The sequence below is a fragment of the Lontra canadensis genome, unplaced genomic scaffold (genome assembly GCF_010015895.1).
Source record: "Lontra canadensis isolate GAN:19392208 unplaced genomic scaffold, GSC_riverotter_1.0 scaffold26, whole genome shotgun sequence".
Classification (NCBI taxonomy): Eukaryota; Metazoa; Chordata; class Mammalia; order Carnivora; family Mustelidae; genus Lontra; species Lontra canadensis.
In genome coordinates this window covers 683,305-704,034 of record NW_022631020.1, presented here as the reverse complement: position 1 = coordinate 704,034, position 20,730 = coordinate 683,305, and the positions used below count along the sequence as shown (strand labels likewise).

General features: G+C 41.9%; 1 protein-coding gene across 32 annotated transcripts in view; it reads right to left on the bottom strand.

Annotated features, from left to right (window-relative positions):
- The window catches only part of DOCK9 (dedicator of cytokinesis 9), a 275,409-nt gene that overhangs the window by 111,964 nt on the left and 142,715 nt on the right, over positions 1-20,730 (bottom strand). For all 32 annotated transcript variants that reach the window (XM_032864087.1, XM_032864092.1, XM_032864103.1 and 29 more), the window contains exons 3-9: positions 18,191-18,280; positions 14,491-14,573; positions 12,382-12,451; positions 10,438-10,533; positions 9,334-9,468; positions 3,702-3,876; positions 2,705-2,772 (exon numbers count right to left, since the gene is read on the bottom strand). In XM_032864087.1, coding sequence (XP_032719978.1) covers positions 2,705-2,772; positions 3,702-3,876; positions 9,334-9,468; positions 10,438-10,533; positions 12,382-12,451; positions 14,491-14,573; positions 18,191-18,280 — 717 coding nt within the window. The remainder of the gene's footprint in view (positions 1-2,704; positions 2,773-3,701; positions 3,877-9,333; positions 9,469-10,437; positions 10,534-12,381; positions 12,452-14,490; positions 14,574-18,190; positions 18,281-20,730) is intronic.

Here is a 20,730-nt window from a genome sequence, read left to right as displayed (position 1 = left end):
TTGGGGTTGTGAATCTGAGCCCCCACTGGGCACAAAGATTACGTAATTAAAAAAAAAATTTTAATAGTACCTGTCATTATTGAGGGCAGCATAGTTAATGTTTTAAATTCAGTTCTATTCCATTTGTATTTAAAATATCTGGCGCACATAATGTTGAGCTAAAGAAGCCTGACGCGTACTATACAATCCACTAATAAGAAGAACTAGAACAGTCACAACTAATCCACAGAGACAGAGGTGAAAGCAATGGGGTAGCAGCTGGGACAGGTGGGAAAGACCGTCGGCTGAGGAGCCAGAAATGTGCTATGTGTGGGCCTGGGTGGTGGTTATGCAGGTGCAGAAATGTGAAATCCACTGAGTGATACAACTAGTGCTCCTTATAAGTTCTACTTCAATAAAAAAGAAGAAGAAAACAAAATAAAAAGAGATGGGGGCTGAAACCAATTAAACAGATTTAACCAACTGATTCTGTTTTGTGGTTATGCACAGTCTGAAAATAGTCCCAAATACGTATGTAGGTATGTTATCTCTATATTCTCTCATATATACTTTAAAAACTTTCCTAGGTCCTAGGACTGAGAAATACTGAATTATTATGCTGACCAGGCCCAGGTAGGAAGTGAGAGAAGAAAGGAGGGCACAACTCCTGTATGTCTTCACGGCGAAAAGAAAAGTATAGATTTTTAATCAACATTAGTCTTCTCCTAGGTGTCCACTGTGTTCAACCAGTAAGTGTAGGAAGTTACTTCTCGAATTCTGGATTGCAGTGCATATGTCGGCTGCTTCATAAAACAAGTCCAAACACTTTTGAGAAATTATGAGCCCCCAAACATCCAGAAACAAAAAAGCAAATCTCCATGCAAAATATGACACACAGAAGTTCACAGCACAAAAACACATACACACAGGCCAAAACCCTTCCCAGCTGAGTAGGAGGTTACAATGGTGGTGCTAAAATTAGCTTTAATAGGCAGGTGCTAAAAAGATACTGCGGTAACAGTCAAGTCTTGAAGAAAAACAATACTCTCAAGTCCTAGCCAGGGAGGGAGATTTTACATTTTAGAATAGCCATGTTGTCTTAAAGTAAAGGTCAATGCTGAATGCGAGTCTATTTATAATCGTATATAGATAAACCATGTTTTCTATTACAGTGTTTAAGATGTGGGTGTGTAGGGTCTCTGTTACACTGTAGTCGCAAAGAAAAAGAATAGAATGGCAGTAACAGAGCAAGAATATAAATGGCCAGAGAAAACAAAGATATTTCTCTCACTTAAAAGAGAATCATTCATAGATGCGTATCAGGAGACAAATACAAGGATATTCATTGTAGCATTGTTCGTAACAGAAAAAACTGGAAGAGAACAGCTAAAATGAAATGCTTACATGGCACAAGAAAAGGGATGAACTAGTCTATAACCAGTTTTGATGGATCTCAAACACAACGCTGAATTAGAAAGCACGTGCAGCATCACGTTAGCATTCATATGACATTTTTAAACACATGAAACACAACCATATGTATCATTATGATAGGTACATTAGTGAAGATAAAGCAATAAAACTGAAGTAATCCCAGAAAATTTATAATAGTGACTGTCAACAGTTGAGGTTGCAGGGGAGGAAGAATGGTGTTTAAAAAAAACTTCAACCACAACTGGTGTTTCATTTCTTTAAAAAATACGGAAGCTAAAAGGACAATAGAGTAACAGCATTGAATTTGGGTCGTGGGAATACAAACGGTTGTTTTGATCTTCTTTGTGCTTTTCGGTAACTTCCACATTTCTCAAAATTATTAAAAACAAATAATAACTTTTTTTTTCATTCAGAGTGACCCAGGAGCAATTTATAAAACTCAAACTCAGGCAACCCCTCTTTGGTTTAGTGGCAAGACTGCCACAGACCATCCTCTTTGGAAGTGTGTCTGCTGACTTGAAAAAGGGGAGCACATGTAGGAACACAGTGAGTACCAGGTTAACATGGGAACCTTTGGGGCACCTGCGTGGCTCAGTGGGTTAAGCGTCTGACTCTTAGTTTCAGCTCAGACCATGATCTCAGAGTCGTGGGATCAAGCCCGGCATCAGGCTCCTTGCTCAGTGCGGAGTCTACTTGAGATCTACAGACTCCCCCTCACACTCTGCCCCCCCACCCCTCCCTACTCTCTCTCTCTAAAATAAATAAATAGAGGCACCTGGGTGACTTAGTTGGTTAAGCGTCTGACTCTTGATTTGGTTCAGGTCATGATCTCAGTGTCATGAGATTGAGCCCGACATCAGGTTCCTTGCTCAGCACAGAGTCTGCTTGAGATCCTCTCCCTCTGCCCCTCCCCACACCCTCCCCACACTCTCTAAAATAAATAAATGAATAAAATCTTTAAAAAACAAAACACGGGAACCTTTGTGCATTTTTGTTATTTCTTCAATACCTGTGATTTGGTATTAAATATTATGGAGGGGCAGGAACAAGGAATAATAAAAAGAGAATAATTTATAAGGCAATTTCTGGAAAACAGACTAAAATTTGACTCAGGTCAGTATTTAACCTCACTTCATATTCAGCTCAGAAAATAGAAAGCACAACATCTTTTTAATGATTTACTACAATGTAACTGTTGATCGTTTCAAAAGATTCTATCCTGGACAGACTCAGGAAATGAGAAATATTTCAATACCAATCTATAAAGAGCAGAAGAAGCAGATGATATTACCTTGGCAAGTTCAGGCAGGTAGCTATCTAAACCAGAACCAGACCCTTCCAATTTGCTTTGTTCATCATCTGAAATTGCAAAACAAATTATTTGAGTCACTTGTAATTCAATGTATTTTATTTAAAGCAGGAAGTCAAAGGCCACTTCTCCTTTGCACCCTTGAACACAGCAGTTTTCAACTCTGGATACCAATTAAAAACACCTCAGAGCTTTTTAAAAAAATACTGATGCCCAGGATTGAGAGTCAAACATTTAATAACTGATACAATATGGACACTGTCTAGAAAGAACAAAGCACCAGCCCACATGGCCACATCCATCAGAGCCACTAAAAGTCAGGCCTGCCCAGGTCCCACCCCAGGCCAACTGAATCAGAGTCTCTGGTGGGACAAAGGAAACAGAATTTTTTTTGAAGTTTCCAGGAACTTCTAAGGTACAGCCAGGGTTGAGAATCACGTGTCTAAGGGCTTGAAATAAAACACGAATTGTCAAGAACATAGCCAGGTTTTTCCCACCAAATTGCCCATCTTAACTCTGTCTTTAAAATTCTAAAGGGTTAAGATTAACGGTAATAGAAATAACTATACTTAGTATTTTAAGTGCTGACTCTATGCCAGGCACTCAAGATACATAATCTTATTAAATCCTCCCATCAACCAGCAAGTTCCATTTTATTCCCATTTCACAGATGGGTAAACCAAGGCTCAGAATATGGAAGTAGCTCGCCCAAGGTCTCAGAGCCAAAAAATGGTATTGCTGAGATTTGAACTCCCGTCTTCCTTTCTGCCCCCAAAGCCATGGTTCTTCCCATTACATGATTTCCTGATAAAAATGTTGTCAGGGTTGTAAATTCCAATGTAATAAAACCCTCACTGACAAGCTCTCTGCAGAGCTCCCATCTGTCCCACTGCTCACGTACCTGTGCATATGTCTACTTCTGTGCCCTATGACAAAATTAAAGACATCAACTTTGTTGTGAGAAAGCGCATCTACGTACCTTCATGAGAGTCTCCATTTCGCTTTTCTTGTATTGCAGCTTCAAAGTTGAGCTGGAGAATCTTGTTTAGAATTGTGATCCATTCCTCCATTTCTGCTTCACTGTCTGCTGCCAAAAGGTAACTGCTTTTGTCCTGCATCTTGAGCTCAAAAGCAAACCGCCTGACTTTGTTGTTCTGGAATTGAAAAGGAGTAAAAGAGTCACATTTCAAGAGAAGGGGAATGGCCTTAAAATGTTTTCTCTTTATTATTCGCTGGAGGGTGCTGCCTCATTGGCATGTGGGGCAAACCCCTTCCCTGCAGACCCCATCACCATCTATACCTTCCCTGCTTTTACTGTCTCCATAATTTTATTTTCCTATTTGGCACATTATGCATTTTACATATTTATCTTATCTGTTGTCTGTCTCCTCAAATGGAACGAGAGCTCCTTAGGACGGACATTTCTTTTGTTCAAGGCTACAGCTGTATTTCTGGAATACTGTCTGCCACACAACAGTCACTTGAAAAAATATTTATTGAATGAGTGAAATTTCACTGAAAATTTTCAACTCCTCCAGCTCCCTTTTATTTTTTTAAATTTTGATGAAACAGTGTGTGGTATATTTTTAAAAGTGAACCACAATTTAAAAAAAACAAACCATTATCTATCGATATACTTGACTTCCTTTTCTGGAACTTTCCCATCATTTTTGAGTCACCAAAGGTATTTGGATACCATGTCTACAGCCTTCCCTCTTGCCTCCAGTTTTTATATGTATAAAAGAATGCCCAGCTCCAAGTACAAAAACAGAAGCCACATGCTTTAAATGATGAGAATGCATGTGCCTCATGTCAGGGTTTCTCAACCTTGGCACTACTGACGTTCAGGGCTGATAATTCTTTGCTGTGGGAGCTGTCCTGTGCATTGCAAGATGTTTAGCAGCACCCCTGGCCTTACCCACTACATTCCAGGAGCATATTCCCAGTTGTGAAGATCAGAACATGTCTCCAGATAGTAACAAACCTCCCCTGGTGAGCAAAATCACACACACACACACACACACACACACACACACACACACACACCCCACCAAGGGACAGCACTAGATGGCAGCTCAGCCCAGGACTGTGATTAGGTCCTTGCATGCACAAACTGAGGACAACCTGTAGGGGGCAGAGCAGCCCAGGCCCACTAGATGCTCACAGGTTAGCTGCAGTCCCCTAGGGCTGCTCAGCATAGGTGGCAGGGATGGGCTGACCCTCCCCAAGGCGGGCTGTGTTCTTTGGAAGCGTACTTCTCAGACACACACAGCATGATACCACACCAGGCAAGGTCAAACTCCCTTGCACAGCCTGCCCACTGTGGGCGCCTCCCTTCATGTCAGGGCCAGAATCAGACAGGAGTCAAACGTCTGGCTGTGAAATGGGTTTTCTGTTCCACTCACAGCCATGAAAATAAGTTAAAAGTGGGGGAGACGTCAGCCTCAGCATCCTGATCTGAAAATAAGTCTAATCAACTTCAAGGTTTGAAAATGCTTTTGAGGCCTTAAGATTCTACACTGGGATTTCGTTCAGGGAAATTCCAGTTTATGCATTTCTTTGGACCGACAGCATTCATCAGCTACTTTTTTAAAATTACGATGTCCGAAAACAATTTAAACACACACACACAAACTGTTGGAACTTAGCTTACAAACAAATCTGGATAAAAAACAAATTACTTAACATTTCTGAAGTCTTGGTTACAATTCATTAAACACTAAACACCACTGGCCACGTCTACAAAAAGCATATGAAGAAAGCGATGTCCCCTGAAGTCAGAAGCTAAGGTTACAAAGGCCGCGGCAGGACAGAGTGACGGCCCAGGGATGTGGGACGCATCGCCTAACCTCCGTGACGCAGGTGACCAAACTCTTAATAGATTTAGTTTGTTTTAAACTTCTTTTAAAAGTCAATGCCAGAAGATCTAACTGAAAAGTAACTTAAAAGGTCTCTCAACTCAAGAATACAAATGAAACTCCTACTTGAAAATCCCACGCAAGTTAATTCACCGTCATTGACAATTCACTCTGGTACCGCCTACTTTACACTGTGAATAAACTATTTTGATACAATCTGGTTTCTACCAAAGCTGCTTTCAGCTCGGGGGCGGGGGGGCGGGGGGGCGGGGGGGGGGGGGGGGGGCGGTTCTGGCCGAGAGTCACCCACGTGCCAGTGAGCAGTTGACGCAAAGGTGATTTTCAGTGAACGTTGTTATCTGGTGCCATCACCTTGATCTAAGGCCCCAATACACCTTCGTGGATTCCATCATTTGGAGGGGGGTATCTCCTGAGTAGTGTTTTGGGTTTTTTGTTTTTAAACTGGTTTCCAATAATTAAAAATACCGGGGTTTAAGTAAAATTTTATATTTCTGGATTTCTTGGGGCAAGGAAAAAAAAAAAAAAAAAAAAAACAGATCATTTGGCAACCTTGAGCTGGTAGTTCTGTCCAGCAGCATCAGCCACAGCTAAGAGGTACAGGCCCCACAAGACGGGGCCATTTGTGGTCCTGTTTGTCATGGTTCTCTCAGCATTCCCTCTTACTCTACACTCAGGCCTCTCCTTTTACTTAATTCTCCTGCTTGGCTCCTGCAGACATCGGAGTCTGGACCCCTAACTTCTGTTGCTGGCCTGATGACATAACAGGATCTGGATTTATTCTCCCATCGTTAACTACGAGAAAACAGAGCAGAATCGATGAAAACAACTGTCTTCAGATATCTGACAACAGGTAGGGCAGGCGGGGGATCCCTGATGGACGGGAAGTAAATGAGGTGAGCCCAAGCAGCACCTCAGCGTTCCACTGGAGGCGGTATCCGTGTTGCGGCCCAGGAGGGGGAACCTGGAAGAGGCCTGCGGTCTCCCCAAGTTAATGAGACAGACCAGAGTTCAAGAAGACCAAGATACAGGACACAGTTTCCAGAATGAGAGCTCTCCCACAGTTCGTAGCACATAAGACAAAAGAAACCCCAATTTAGTAGCAAACAGAGGCACACATACATCACGTGTACATTTTCTATTTGCATGTTATGCCTTAACAAAAAAAAGTTTACCAAAAAAATCAAAATGAAACAAACTAACCTAAATTTCAGGTCCTTAGCGGTAAAGAGAAGATGGAGAAGAATAGGGATTAAGAATAGCAGCAGACCCCCAAAGGAACATGAGCACCCAGAAGATAATGGAGTGTCTTCAAATTCTAAGGTGAATTTCACCTTGGATTTCCACCTTTCAATCAAATATGAACGCAAAACCAAAAATATTTGCAGGTAAGTTAACGCTCAAGATACCAGCAACTCAGACGTGATTTCTCTGGAGCTACTTGGAGGATGTGTGCCTCCAAAACAAGAAAGTCAAAAAAGACTGAAGAAGACACGGGATCTCGAAAACAGGGAATCCAATGCAGAGACGAAGGCAGAGAGTGTTCAGAATGACGGCTCTCCAGAGGCTGAGAAAGCAATCAGTCTAGATTAGAGCAGGAGGGAGGCCTGCGGGAGCTAAAATGCCACCTTCCATCACAAAATGTCCACAACTGTGGAATAAAAACCAGCAGATGTGCCTCATCCCGCATTAAGGAGGCACAGCCCCAGGAAGAAGAGCAAAAACGGTAAAGTGATCATTTCAGGGGAGTGAGGAGTGGGTGCGGCATATTGCCTTTTTGCACTGTTTGACTGTTTGACCCAGAGGAATGCATTACTGGGCTAAAAATGCAATTTAATCTTACACATGTGAGTACATACACAAGCACACACACCAGAGAGTCAAACCAGACAGCTGTGTCTCCAACCTCAATCACACTGGCCCCACAAAACCACCTTTCTTATAGAACCGAGCTTCGGGCCAATGTCATCAGCCAACATTGAGTCATTTTTAGGATGAATTCTCTGATAATGGTGACTGCTTCTATTGTGAGGAGTTGTCAAGGAGATTGTTCATTAATCGCACAGAGCCCTCTGTCTGAGGGCCCCCATGAGAAATGTCTGAATGATCTTCATTCTGGGATGGCTCGGACAGCTTCTGACTAATTGGACTGTTTGCAACTGTGTGCACTGTGCTAAGCGGGTCTCCCAGGGAGAAAACACAGAGGCTAGTTTGCCACCCACCCACAGCAGGTGTCAGGTCTCTTTAACACCTTTGCTTTTTTTTCTTAGCTAATTCCTCTCATCTCCTCCCTACTCACCTTCCTGCTTTCAAACCCACTTCAAATTCACAGGATCCTGTGTTTCATGGATCCTTGTACATTACTGCCTTAGATCTTCCTGGAAAGTGGCCGGGGAGCAGGTGGAGGGGTGGGCAGATTGGGAAACTGGCAGCTTGCTTTCAAAGACAATTCGGTTAGGTATGGAAGGACCTATATCAAACTGGTAACAGCAGCTCTGCGAGAAATGGAGAGACTGGGATGGGGAGGAACCTTCAGTTTATCTGCACAGTCTGATATTTTTTTATGAGTACATTATAATAGGAGTGCATTATGCGTGATCACAAATAATTTTAAGAATGACTCTACAATTGGAGTGCCTGAGTGGCTCAGTTGGTTAAGTGTCTGCCTTTGGCTCAGGTAGTGATCTCAGGTTCCTGGGATCCAGCCCCGCGTTGGGTTCCCTGCTCATGCTCACTCTCTCTCTCTCATAAATAAATAAAATCTTAAAAAAAAAAAAAAAAGAGTAAGCCTACAACTGCATTAGTGCGGTAGTAAAAAAATATCTAATACTGGCTGAATTCTTACCATGTGCCAGCACTGTTCTAAGCTCGCTCTCTCTCTCTCTCTATATATATATATATATATATATATTTAAGATTTTTATTTATTTATTTGTCAGAGAGAGAGAGAGAGAGCACAAGTGCACAAGCAGGCAGAGGCAGAGAGAGAAGCAGGCTCCCCGCCAAGCAAGGAGCCCAATGTGGAACTCGATCCCAGGACCCTGGGATCATGACCCAAGCCAAAGGCAGTGGCTTAACCAACTGAGCCACCCAAGCGTCCCTTTTTTTTTTTTTTAAAGCTCTTTATGTACATTAATTAATCCTCTCAGTAACTGTATTTGACAATTATCCGTGTTTAACAAATGAGGAAACTGAGGCATAGAGAGGATCAATGATGTCTCTGAGATGACACAGCCGGTAAGTGGTAGAGCAGGGATCTGACCAGTCTTATCTGAAAGCCAGTGTTTTGTGACCACCCACTCTTGGTACAATGACCGTAGTGGTAAAAGTCACCACTGAGAGGCTAAGAACTGTTCTGGCTATTTCCGAATTAATTCATCCAGACCTCTCAACGTACCCTATTAAGGACACACAATCATTATGCACATTTTACATATGAAGAAACTTTTGGTAACAGCCTGTCCCAGGTCACACAGCTGCAAAGAGGCTGAGCCACGTCTGAAACACAGGAACTCGCACGCCAGGGCGCTAGGCCCACTGCAACAGAACTCGGCTGGCCTTCTGTGCCAGCTTCCATCATGTTGAAAAACAAGTCTTTACTCACCTGACAGTGAGCTATTTTATTCCCACCCCAAACACTGCCACTCTTGGAAGCGTGTGCTTAACTCTGCGCATTCACAGATGGCACTCTTAACAGATAAGAAAACTCCAGGACGGAACCCTAATCACAGTTACCTGAATCACGCCCATACAGGAATCCAGAAATATCGATCCTTTGGGTTCTTTGGAGATCTTTTCATCTTTATAAAAATTCAAATTGTAGGATCCGTCACCAAGTTGAAGCAGGTGGAAAAACCGTCTTTTAAATGACTGAGAGAAGAACACACACACAGCTATTGTTCCAAAATGAAAAGAATCCCAAAGTCTATCGATAACTTACAGCTGTATACATACGTAAAAACCACTTCTGTTCTCTCCAAAACCAACCCAATTCTGGCCAGCGCCCCAGGTAATGGTGAGTTAAGACTCTCCATCACATTTAATAATTTCAGTACATTTAAATTCTGAGGCGGTGGTTCACTTAACATGCATGGGTCATTTTTCTCACCCACAGAATTTGATATTTTTACATAACCACCCAAAAGCAGTGCAGTGAGTTCCAATTTGGGATGCCGCACAGAAGGATGGAAACTTTCTCAACTCCCCAGGGTCTCTTGCTCACACAGAACAGGAACTTTTCTCTGCCTCGTGACACTGAATGCTTTTCCAGCCTCAGGATCACCACGGTCAGCAGTTCCCGTGAACTCTTTTTCATCTCCCTGTCCATCCTCCCTTCCATTATTTCTCCCCTCTTTATGATTTATCCTGGTCTTTCTCTGGTCCTACTTCTCTCCTGAGTGGCTTTTTATACCACTTTTGCACTTCTCTTTGCAACCCCCTTCGAATCTAACGGTTTTCCCTTCCTCAAGTTTTGCCTTTCTGACTTTGTCACAGTAGACTCCCCAAAGGGCTTAGGTTTAGCCCCTGGGTGACAGGCCTGGAGGAGCCCTGCAACACCCTCATTGTGCACCCATGGAAAAAAGCCCATGTTGGTGACTGCACCGTCCCACCAGCCCAATCATGGTCTCATCACGCAGGTGGGCGGAGCGGGCAGCAGAGAGGTGGGGGGAGATGGGACAGTACCAACGGGGGTTGAGCACCAGGAAGGCATCTTACTAAGCAGCCAGTGTCACTGTTGTCAGGAAGAACAGCATACCCATTTGTTTTGAGCTTTATTCCCAAGACCTATAGCAGAAAGGGCTTAATGAGCAGGGAGTGCGGGGTGACAGGCCGCCTTACCCTCATGGTCACGCTTATCGCACTGTTCATGTTGCCTTTGTACAACCAGCCGTGCTTGGTGATCCCGCCCTTCTGAGAGCCAAGAGAGGCAGCATCCTAGGAGAGAAGGCAAACCACAGTCAAGCTCCTACTACTACTAATCCTACTTGCTGTGAGTTTGGTCAACAGGAAAATCATTCCATCCGTGCCAGGCTGCCCCACCCTGCCCTTTCCCTAGAGTCACCACCTGCTACAAGTCACCTTAGAGTCCACTTGGCAGTCAGAGAGGGAAAAGCCTAAATTCCTGAAAAAGCTGTAGCCCATTAAAAGGCAAAGCTAGCTCCAATCCAAATTTTTAAGTATTTAATGAGCCACAGAAAGTACATACCATACTTGACCACTCAGGTTGTAAGGTCTCGCCTGGTTTCAGGAAAAATGTTTTCAAATTATACTCCCCTATAATTGGAGGACAAAAGCAAATTCCTGGAAAACTTCCCAGAGGCTCAGTTCAGGGGAAGGTGAATGAAGAAAGAAAGGAAACAGGAGGCAACAGAGAGAAAGAAGGGATAAAAGAAAGGGAGGGGACAACAGCACGGAAGGAAAGACAGACAAGAGGGCAAAGAGACAACAGGGAGGAGGGGTCAGAAAAGGGACATAGCTAGAAAAACAAAGAGACTCTCTGCTACAGATTGACTTGAGCTGTGGGCTCTGGTGTAGGGAGGTGAGCGTGGGGCCACCAGGTGCTGCTGAAAATACATAAGGCATTCACGCGTACATCAGACAGACAGATGACATGTGTACACACACACGGTGTGGCCAATCTGCTGCATGCCGACTCAGGGCCCTCCACACTCTCTCTCATGAGGCTCCCTTGCGGTATCCTCACCCCTCGAAGGCAGAGGCCACTGGACACTTCAGTACGGTCAGTGGGAAGAGAGGGCCACAAAGAGTCACGTTACCTGGCTCACACCTCCGAAGACTAGTCTCTAAGAATCATCTTTATTGCTATAATCAGGAAGACAGTTGCAGAAAGACCCATCTTAGGTTTTGTTTTAGTCCATCTCAATATTAATATTGGTGGTTTAATGTTCTTATTATTAGCAATAAGAGAAATAACTTACCTGTCCAGGATTTTACTGTTTGTTGTGTGCCCTCACATGCATTATTTCAATTGGTTCAAGTTTTTTTTTTTTTTTTTTTTTAACTACTAATCAGCATCAAGTTTTGTTGGTTTTTTCTTTGGTATCTTTTCATTTTGGATGACTACTTACTCTTCTGAGAATTATTTTGTGAGTGGTTTCTAAAATAATTTGCTACCATGGATGTTTTAACATTCTTGAATGGCTGGTGTTATGGTTTAGCTGATAATCAATGAATCAATCAATCAATAAGGACACCTCCTCCACCCAACTCACAATGAGGCATCTAATGGGGAGAATGAGAAATGGATAAACAGGTTGAATCAACTTTTTAGTAGGTCCCTTGTTCAGTCATCTTAATGCTCAGTTCTCTTTATGCACTTTTCCAAGAGCAGGGGGAGTGGGCTTGTTTAAAGAAAAGACAGAAAAAGCAAAGCTTCTTGGTACCATATACTTCACTCAAAGCCATTACTGAAGAAAGCCATTTAAAGTCTACTGGTTTGTTTCAAGATATTCTGTTGAAAAACAAATTAAACTTAAGGTCTAAGTAATCTTGATATTTTTTAACAATGTAGCCAAATCTTATCCAGGCCTTTGAAAATGATCTCAGAACAAATAAACAAGACAAGAAGAACTTGTACCACTAAGCAGTCAAGTTGAAAGGGAGACTTTATTTCAATCAATCCAACAATACATTTAAAAAAAATTCTTCCCCTGTTTCAAGAAACATTCCAACTCCTCTTTTGGCTAAATGCTGGTAATTTTCCAACCAATCTTGCAAATCTATAAACAAAATCAAACTTTAAATCTGCAAGCGATCACCTACCTCGTCTTTGTCAACCTCCTCATCAACTTCATAGACATGAACTGGAAGTTTATCCAACTTGGCCACTTTACTTTAAAGAGAAGAAATAAATTTGTTTAATAATCCATGCATTTCTTCCCCCATCAGAGGAACCACCATTTAACAAATCCAAAGCTGGCCCACTCAGTTGAAGAACAGAAAGAACCAGCACTACTGCTTTGCAAAGTGGGTGATCCCAGAGATAAAAAAAACCCCCAAAAGCCATGGAGAAAAGCTGGCATAAATATACTGACAATGGGAAAGTGTAGGGGCATCTGGGTGTTTCCATTGGTTGAGTGTGTACTCTTGATTTCAGCTCAGGTCTTAATCTTGGGGTCATGATCAAGCCCCACGTTGGGCTCTATGGAGCCTACTTAAAAAAAAAAAAAAGTTGAAATCTATTAATAAATAAGACTTGGTAGAATAAATTTTTTTTAAAAGATTTATTTTATTTATTTGAGAGAGAGAGAGAGAGAGAGACCACGAGCAGGGGAAGGGGGAGAAGGAGAATCTCAAGCAGACTCCACGCTGACCTCAGGGCCCAACTTGGGGCTTGATCTCACAACCCTGAGATCATGGCCTGAGCCAAAAATCAAGAGTCAGACACTTAACTGATTAAGCCAGCCAGGCACCCCAGTAGAATTACTTTCAAAATGAAGTTTATAAGAGAAAATGGGAAATGGGGCCATGGCCTTCAGAGTGGGAGGCCCTGTCTTGATGACGACAGTGTTAACAAAAGCACAGTAATGGTGGCCAGCATGTATTAAACAGTATGATCTAAGCACTGGGCTTCACATGTACTATCTCCTTCAGTCCTTTACATGATGGGGGCTGGTGTCATGACAATTTAATAGACAAAAAGACCGAGATTCACAGAGGGCAGAGTGAGCAGAAGATGCAGACAGAGTACAGAATCTATGTTCTTAATAACTGTTAGAATCCTCCCTCTCTTTCTTACCACACAACTGGAAAATTATTAATGCCAAAGATGAAATCGACCAGTGGTGAAAGGGTCCCTTCCAGGAAGTTCACTACATCTCATAGTCTGTTCTACAACAGCCAGGAGAATGGTGCGAACCAGACTAGCAAGGAAGATAGGTTATCCAATCAAATGGAAAGAACTTAAAAAGCCCCAAGTAAGTACTGGGTAAGTATAGAACTAAGGAGCATACCCATCTGGAGAAGATAATGCGGGAAGGGAGTGATTTGAGCTGAGGTTCAAAAACAGTCCGTCAGGAAGTTGGCGGAGCACTCTTAAGGAGTGGCTGAACCACACAAATAGGAAAAACAAACAGCAGGGTCCACTGGGAATAGTTCCAATGGTTCAAACTCATAGATGCCACAAAACAAAGAGGAGACGTATATTAATAGGGTCTCCATTATAGGTAAAATTTTCATTGGCGATGGTTACTTTTGAAATACAACCCATCGTTATTTGATTTTGATTTCGGGTTTCATAATCAGCTCTACCTAAATTTACCAACTGCATCATTTCACGATTTACCATTTGGTAACATAATCTCTCAAGGCAAGACCAACCTACCCGTGGTTCACTTTAATGACAACTAATCTATACACACACCCTTGTTTCTGGTGTATTCCAGAACGCGTTAACACTTTAAAGAATGTGGAAAAAAAAGTCTGGGGGAAATGTTTGCTCTTTGATTTACTTTTTTTTTTTTTTAACATAAAACTTATTCACTATAAAGTGCTTATGTCTCTTCAAAATATTCTTTCAAAGATAAAACACACTGTAGCATTTACGTTTTCTTGGTCTTCTATTTCTCACTGACAGTACATTACCTGCTGTGCTTTGTCAGCCATATCCTGAAAAGAACCACTGGACACAAATAAACCATGTGTTTTTTTTAACCAGGTACCAATCCCAGAATGTGAGGTTTGAGCCCTACTATTGAATACCCTGAAAATCACAGCTATTCTTTATACATATAAACCATCTGGAAATATTTTCTCCAATTACTCTGATTGCATATGAAGTTGCATATTATATACCTCTCTAAGCATTTCAAGTGCAAAAAATTGTTGCCCATGTGTATAACCCCACCTTGTGTGGTGTGACCATTTACTCACTTTGGAAGCTGTCGAAACTCTCCCGAGTAATCTTCAAACTTATAGTTCACAAGATGCCAGTCAGAGTTATAGGTTTTGATGCACTATGAGGGGGCAGATAAAAAAAAAATGCATAAGAGGAAAAGAAAAAAGATATGTGATGGCTTTTGGAGGATGTTTGGGAAGGTTTACGAATGCACACCCACACAAACATCAAAAAGAATCCTTTCACCTCAACCCTCTTGTGCCTGAAATTCCACAGTCAGAGGATCCTGTAAAGCTTAAAAATCACTAAAACATTACCCTTCGGAACGAGGTCACTTTAAGTGACCATCATTCATGATCAGAGAGCGGATTTTGCAAGGGGACAAACCTCACCTCAGTTGCTGCATTAACACAACAAACTATGTGCGGCTTCTGACTTCAAAGCCCTGGGTTCTTCATAAGTCATGTGCCCTCTATGAGAACATGAAAGTGGATGGAAAGTGTGACCCTAAAGACCCTTTTGGGGTGTTTACTAACGTCACAGCTAGCTCTGTTATTAAGTGTAATATAAATCTGCCCTCAGTTCTTCCTTCTATTTGTAAGGGCCAGAGTGAGGTTATTAGGAGAAAAGATTCAGGTTCCAGTTCACAACGGCACCACGACATCACCATGCGTGCTCACATGCACGAACCAAGGTAGGGAGCTTTACCCCTACCTTGACATTAGCATAACACACTGGTGTGGCGCCCAGAGTGGGCTGTCCCCAAACGTACAATAGCATATGGCTTATTAGGAACTGAAGCTACTTGGGAGTCAACCCGCTCAAAGGATACTGAGATCTTCCTCTGTCCCCATGAAAACCAGAAAAAATTTCCCCTATGAAAATGTCTCTCCTGTACTAAGAAGTAAAAAAAAAAAAAAAAAAAAAAAATCCTTATTATCAGAGGTAGAGACCTGAAAGTTGAAAAAGCTACAGAAATAAGCCTCCTCATTTTTTTCTCACCTACTACTTCAGCCTAAATTCTGCTTAGAATTCCTTATTAATTAAAACTCCCAAATACCTCTCTTCTTTATCCTGTCAATGCCTCACAAATTTACTCTTTTTGTCTAAAATGTGTAAAAACTGCCTGCCTTCTTCATTTCTTGGGGTTTTAGTTTCATCACTGGACTTCCATGTCCACATAATAAAATTTTGGGTTTTTTCTCCCTGTTTATATTTCTTATATCAATTTAATTCCTATGCCAACTAGAAGAAACCCCGGGGGGGGGAGAAAAGTAAGTTTCTATATCCCCTACATTGCATTAAACTACCTCGCTACCCAACAGACTCAACGGACCAGCATGGTGTCTTTCACTCATCTATCCAGGATGACCCACTAAGGGGTACGAAGACTCAAGATTAGAAGTCCTGCCAGACTCTATGCGAAGCCCTCTACAGGCAAGGTCGTGAAGGGCAGGCAGTGTAAGATTTTTATGTTACATTCTGAAAGCAGAGAAGGGTTAGGAACAGAGGCAGATGGGGTTGCTGAACAACTTTTCAATCTCTTTGCCAGGTACTAACGAATGATACTCTTTTATTCTTGTAAATGCTTCTCAGAAATACTTTCAAAGCATTTTCACGTTGAGAACATCTGACATCCACACTCCAAGTTACATTCCAAAGCAAGTGTGATTTCAGAATTACCTATAGGTTTGGGTTCTCCCACTATTCTCTCTAGGTCCATTAGCACAGCCAAGTCAGGTCTGACCAGGTGTGACACAGGCTTGCGCATGGGCTCCTATTCTGTTCAGATTTTTGAACAAGCACGGCAACTAAAAGCCTATCACCAAAGTCTCCAGCAGGACATTAAACCCACTCAAGTATGACATGTATCTGCCCAGGTAAAAAATAAATAAATAAGCACACACTTGTACATAAGCAGTGAATTTATGAATGTAACACCTGAGTGCCCAGATCTTTAGTATCGTAGGTAAACCGGGTAAGAAAGATAATTATTGTGTTTAAATATTTTGCATTATAAGAAACTATAAAAAACACAGCTAAGCAGTTAAATAGCCAGACAGTCATTCATTTAATAAGCCCTCGTTGACAGTGCACACAGCAGATATGCTAAATTCAAAGGCTGAGAGCACAGAACCCCTGAAAGCAAGCAACCCCACCCCTCCGGAGATGTAGAAAGCCCAGGAGATGAGGTTACATCAGAAATCAACATCCAGAGACCTGTAACTCCAGAAAGATCTGACTGGCTGATTCCGTGACTGCCCTTTCAAACTCATGAAATTCAATAATATTTTGGAGTTAATACTGAAAGGGTTTTGAAGTTGTTTTAAAAAGAAAGTCATGAGGTCATTCTCAGTTGGAGCAGAGGATGGAGAGGAAGTGCTGTTTCACTCCACCCTAGTGCCAGGGTCCCCAGAGGCCTTTGTTCTATTGGCTCCGGCAGGAGAGCTCGGAGCTGTTACTGCTCAACCTGCACTGACTGCAGAAGTGGAGAGTTATCCCTCCAAAATCGTATTTTTTAAGCAACTGGGAGAACTGAATTAGTAATCAACAAGTGCTCCATGTCTTAAAATAGGGGGTCAACAAAACTCTTTCGGCAAAAGGCCGGATAGTATTTTCAGCTTTGAGGGTCACAGGGTCGCTGCTGTAAACGCTCAGTTCTGAGTTCTAATGTGAGAGTGGTCCTGTTAACAGAGGGGTGTGGCTGTGTTACAATAAAACTTTATTTACAAAAACAGGCTGCAGGCCAGACATTGCCTATGGGTCCGTCCCAGTTTGTCTACATCCTGCTTTAAAATAAACATTTAAGACTATATAAACATATCTGGCTCTATTTGTCTGGAATTGATCTTCCGAATATAGTAGCAAAGGAAGAAAGACAGGACGTTCTTTTCAGAAGGATGAGAGATCATTACTTTTACAATTTTAAACACATTTAATTTTTCGAAAATGTCAATGGAAACGAAATATTGTGACTATGATCTTGTTATTTTAGTCGGCCTTCACTTTTAAAAGCCTAACTTCCTTGTGGTAGGCAAAATTATTGATGGGCCTATGTATCATCTGAAATTCAATCGAAAAATAGGGATAAAAATTCATTATTTTTAAATGAATGAGCACTTTGAGAAACAAAATTATAAGACTTAATGAGTTCATATTACCTAAAAGCACCTGGGGAAAAAAAAAAACACCTCAAGAGGGGGGGAAGAAAAAGCAATTCTAAACACAGTGCTTTCTCTTTGCTCTTTAACAAGATAATCATCATGTGCATGTTCAAACAAGAGTGACAATAATCGTACGCTGACCAGAGATAGTCAGGGTCTGCTCATGACCATCTGGCACTTCATGAACACTGAACTAGTCTTGAAAATAAGTTACAAGTGTAAACATATAAATGAAGTAAATGAATACATAAACGTGTGCTGAGTCTCCCTGAAAATCATCTCAGTAACAAAATCTCTGCCAAAGATTTCCAGTGAGTTCCTAAGAGTGACCCCTTTTTCTACACCAGTAAGTTCTGTAGAATTCATGTTTTAAACAGCCGTCAGAAATGACCCGTGCTGACATTTCTGTCCAAGCTTCGGGGTCTGAAAATCCCATATTAGTCTCCTATTTTAACTTCCACTAAACAGATGGAGTTATGTCTCTGAGACTTTCTTGAAAATATCACTGAAATTTAAAGAACGGGGAGTGTTAGCAAAAAGTGGCTTTACGGTGACGTTTGCGGCGCATTACCTCGGTAACAAACAGGCTCTGAGCTTCCTCTTGCGCATCTGCGGGAACCGTGGAGCACATGTACCGCCCCTGTCTTCTCAGAGTGGCCGTCTACGGGGGAAAGCGCAGGCAGAGGGTTTGGTTACTCCAAGATGGAAAGGTGCCAGCCAGCCTCAGGGTGCAGCAGGGCCCAACAGGGACACAGTCACTCCGGTCTCTGCCAGCCCTGTGCTTCCTCCTCCTTGGGTCACATACAACAGATCCCTTTGGGTACCAGAAAGTTCAGAGTTGTGTGCAGGGCAATGGCCCCCACTTCTTTCCCGGTCGGGGACCCTGTGACCCCTCCAGGGAGCCCTTCTGCTCCTCCCCACCAGGAAGAGTAAGGGTCCCTTTCAGAATCCCTAATACTCTGCAACCCCAAGTGCTTGATCTAGTCCCACTACATTGCCTTTTGCTTGTCTTAACCGCCTTTTTCTAGTGTAAAACAGACATATCATAAAATTTACAATTTTAACATTTTTTTCAAGCTTTTTTTTTTTTAATAAACTCTACACCCAATATAGGCTCGAACTCATGACCCTGAGATCAAGAGTCTCGAGCTCCATGGACTGAGCCAGCCAGGCACTCTGTTTTAACCATGTTCAGTGTAGAGTTCAGGGGCATTAAGTACATTCACACTGCTGTGCAACTCTCATCACATCTACATATTCTTTTCCAGTTTTATTTAGAAACAATTGACAGACATCACTGTGTAAGTTTAAGGCATACAGTATGTATGATGGTTTGCTTTACATCTCTCGTGAAATGAGGACCATGACAGGTTCAGCTAACATCCACTTTTCTCACATAAATACAATAAAAAGAAAAAGGAAAGGTAAAAAGAACTTTCTCCTTGTGATCCTTGAAATCTCCTAGGATTTACTCTCGCAAGAACTTTCCCATCTATCATTCAGCTATATTCACGGCTGTCATCGTGTCGTACACCACACCCCTAGTTGTTACCTTATAACTGAAAGTTTGGACCTTCTGACCTCCTTTTTCCAATTCTTCCTCCCCCTACCCTCCACCTCTGGTAACACAAGTCTGATCTCTTTTTCTATGACTTATATCTTGTTTTGTTTTATTCCACATATAAGTGAGATCACACAGTACTTTTCTCTGTCCGACTTATTTACTTAGAAAATGCCAGCAAGGTCCATCATGTTGCTGCAAATGGCAGGATTTCCTCATTTCTTATGGCTTAATATTTTTCTGTTGTAAATATATACCACAACTTCTTTATCCACTCATCTATCAATGGATACTCAAGTTGTTTCCATGTCTTGGCTACTGTAAATAATGCTGCTATAAACATTTTTGAATTAATGTTTTAATTTCCTTTGGATATATTCCCAGAAGGGGGATTATTGGGGGCCATATGGTAGTTCTACTTTTAATTTTTTGAGGCTCCTCCATACGGTTTTCCATACTGACTACACTAAATTACAATTCTACCAACAATGCACAAGGGTTCCCTTTTCTCCACATCCATACCAGCAACTATTATCTCTTTTTTCTTTCTTAACATGTTACACAAATAGCTTTATTCATTTCTGTTATCGCTTATCTTTTAGATGACTGCCATTCTAGCAGACACAAGAGATATCATTTTTTTTAAGGTTTTATTTATTTATTTGACACAGACAGAGAGAGATCACAAGTAGGCAGAGAGGCAGGCAGAGAGAGAGGAGGAAGCAGACTCCCCGCTGAGCAGAAAGCCCGATGCGGGGCTCCATCACAGGACCCTGAGATCATGACCTGAGCCGAAGGCAGAGCTTAACCCACTGAACCACCCAGGTGCCCCAAGAGATATCTTATTGTGATCCTAATTTGCATTTCCCTAATGATTAGTGCTATTGAACATATTTCCATGTACTTGTTGGCTTTTTGTATACCTTCTTTGGAAAAATGTCTACTCGGGTCCTCTGTCCTTCTCAATGTGGGTTATTTGTTTTTTTGTTACTGAGATCCATGAGTTCTTCATATATTTTGGGTATTAACCCCTAGATATATGATTTGCAAATTTTTTTTCCCCATTCAATAGGCTGTCTCTTCACTGTATTGATGTTTTGTTTTATTGTGCAGAAGCTTTGGAGTTTGGTGTGGTCACCTGTTTACTTTTTATTTTGTTGCTTTTTAAGATATCGGAACCCCCCAAACAGTCATTACCAAGACCCATGTTAAGGAGCTTTATTCCAGTGTTTTCGTCTAGGAGTTCTATGATTTCAGGTCTTCGTTTAAGTCTTTCATCCATTTTGAATTCATCTTCATGAGTAGTGTTAAGACATGGGGCCAGTTTCATTTCTTTCCCATGGAAACAGCCCATTATCCCAGCACCATATACCATCTCTTCTACATTCAGTGTTCTTGGCTCCTTTGTCAAGTATTGACTGCAATATGCTTGGGTTTATTTTGGGCTCTAGGATCTGTTCCATTGGCCTGTGTCTGTTTTTACCTGGTACCACACCGTTTTGATGACTACAATTTTGTAAGTAGAGCTTGAAACAGGGTATGTGATGCCT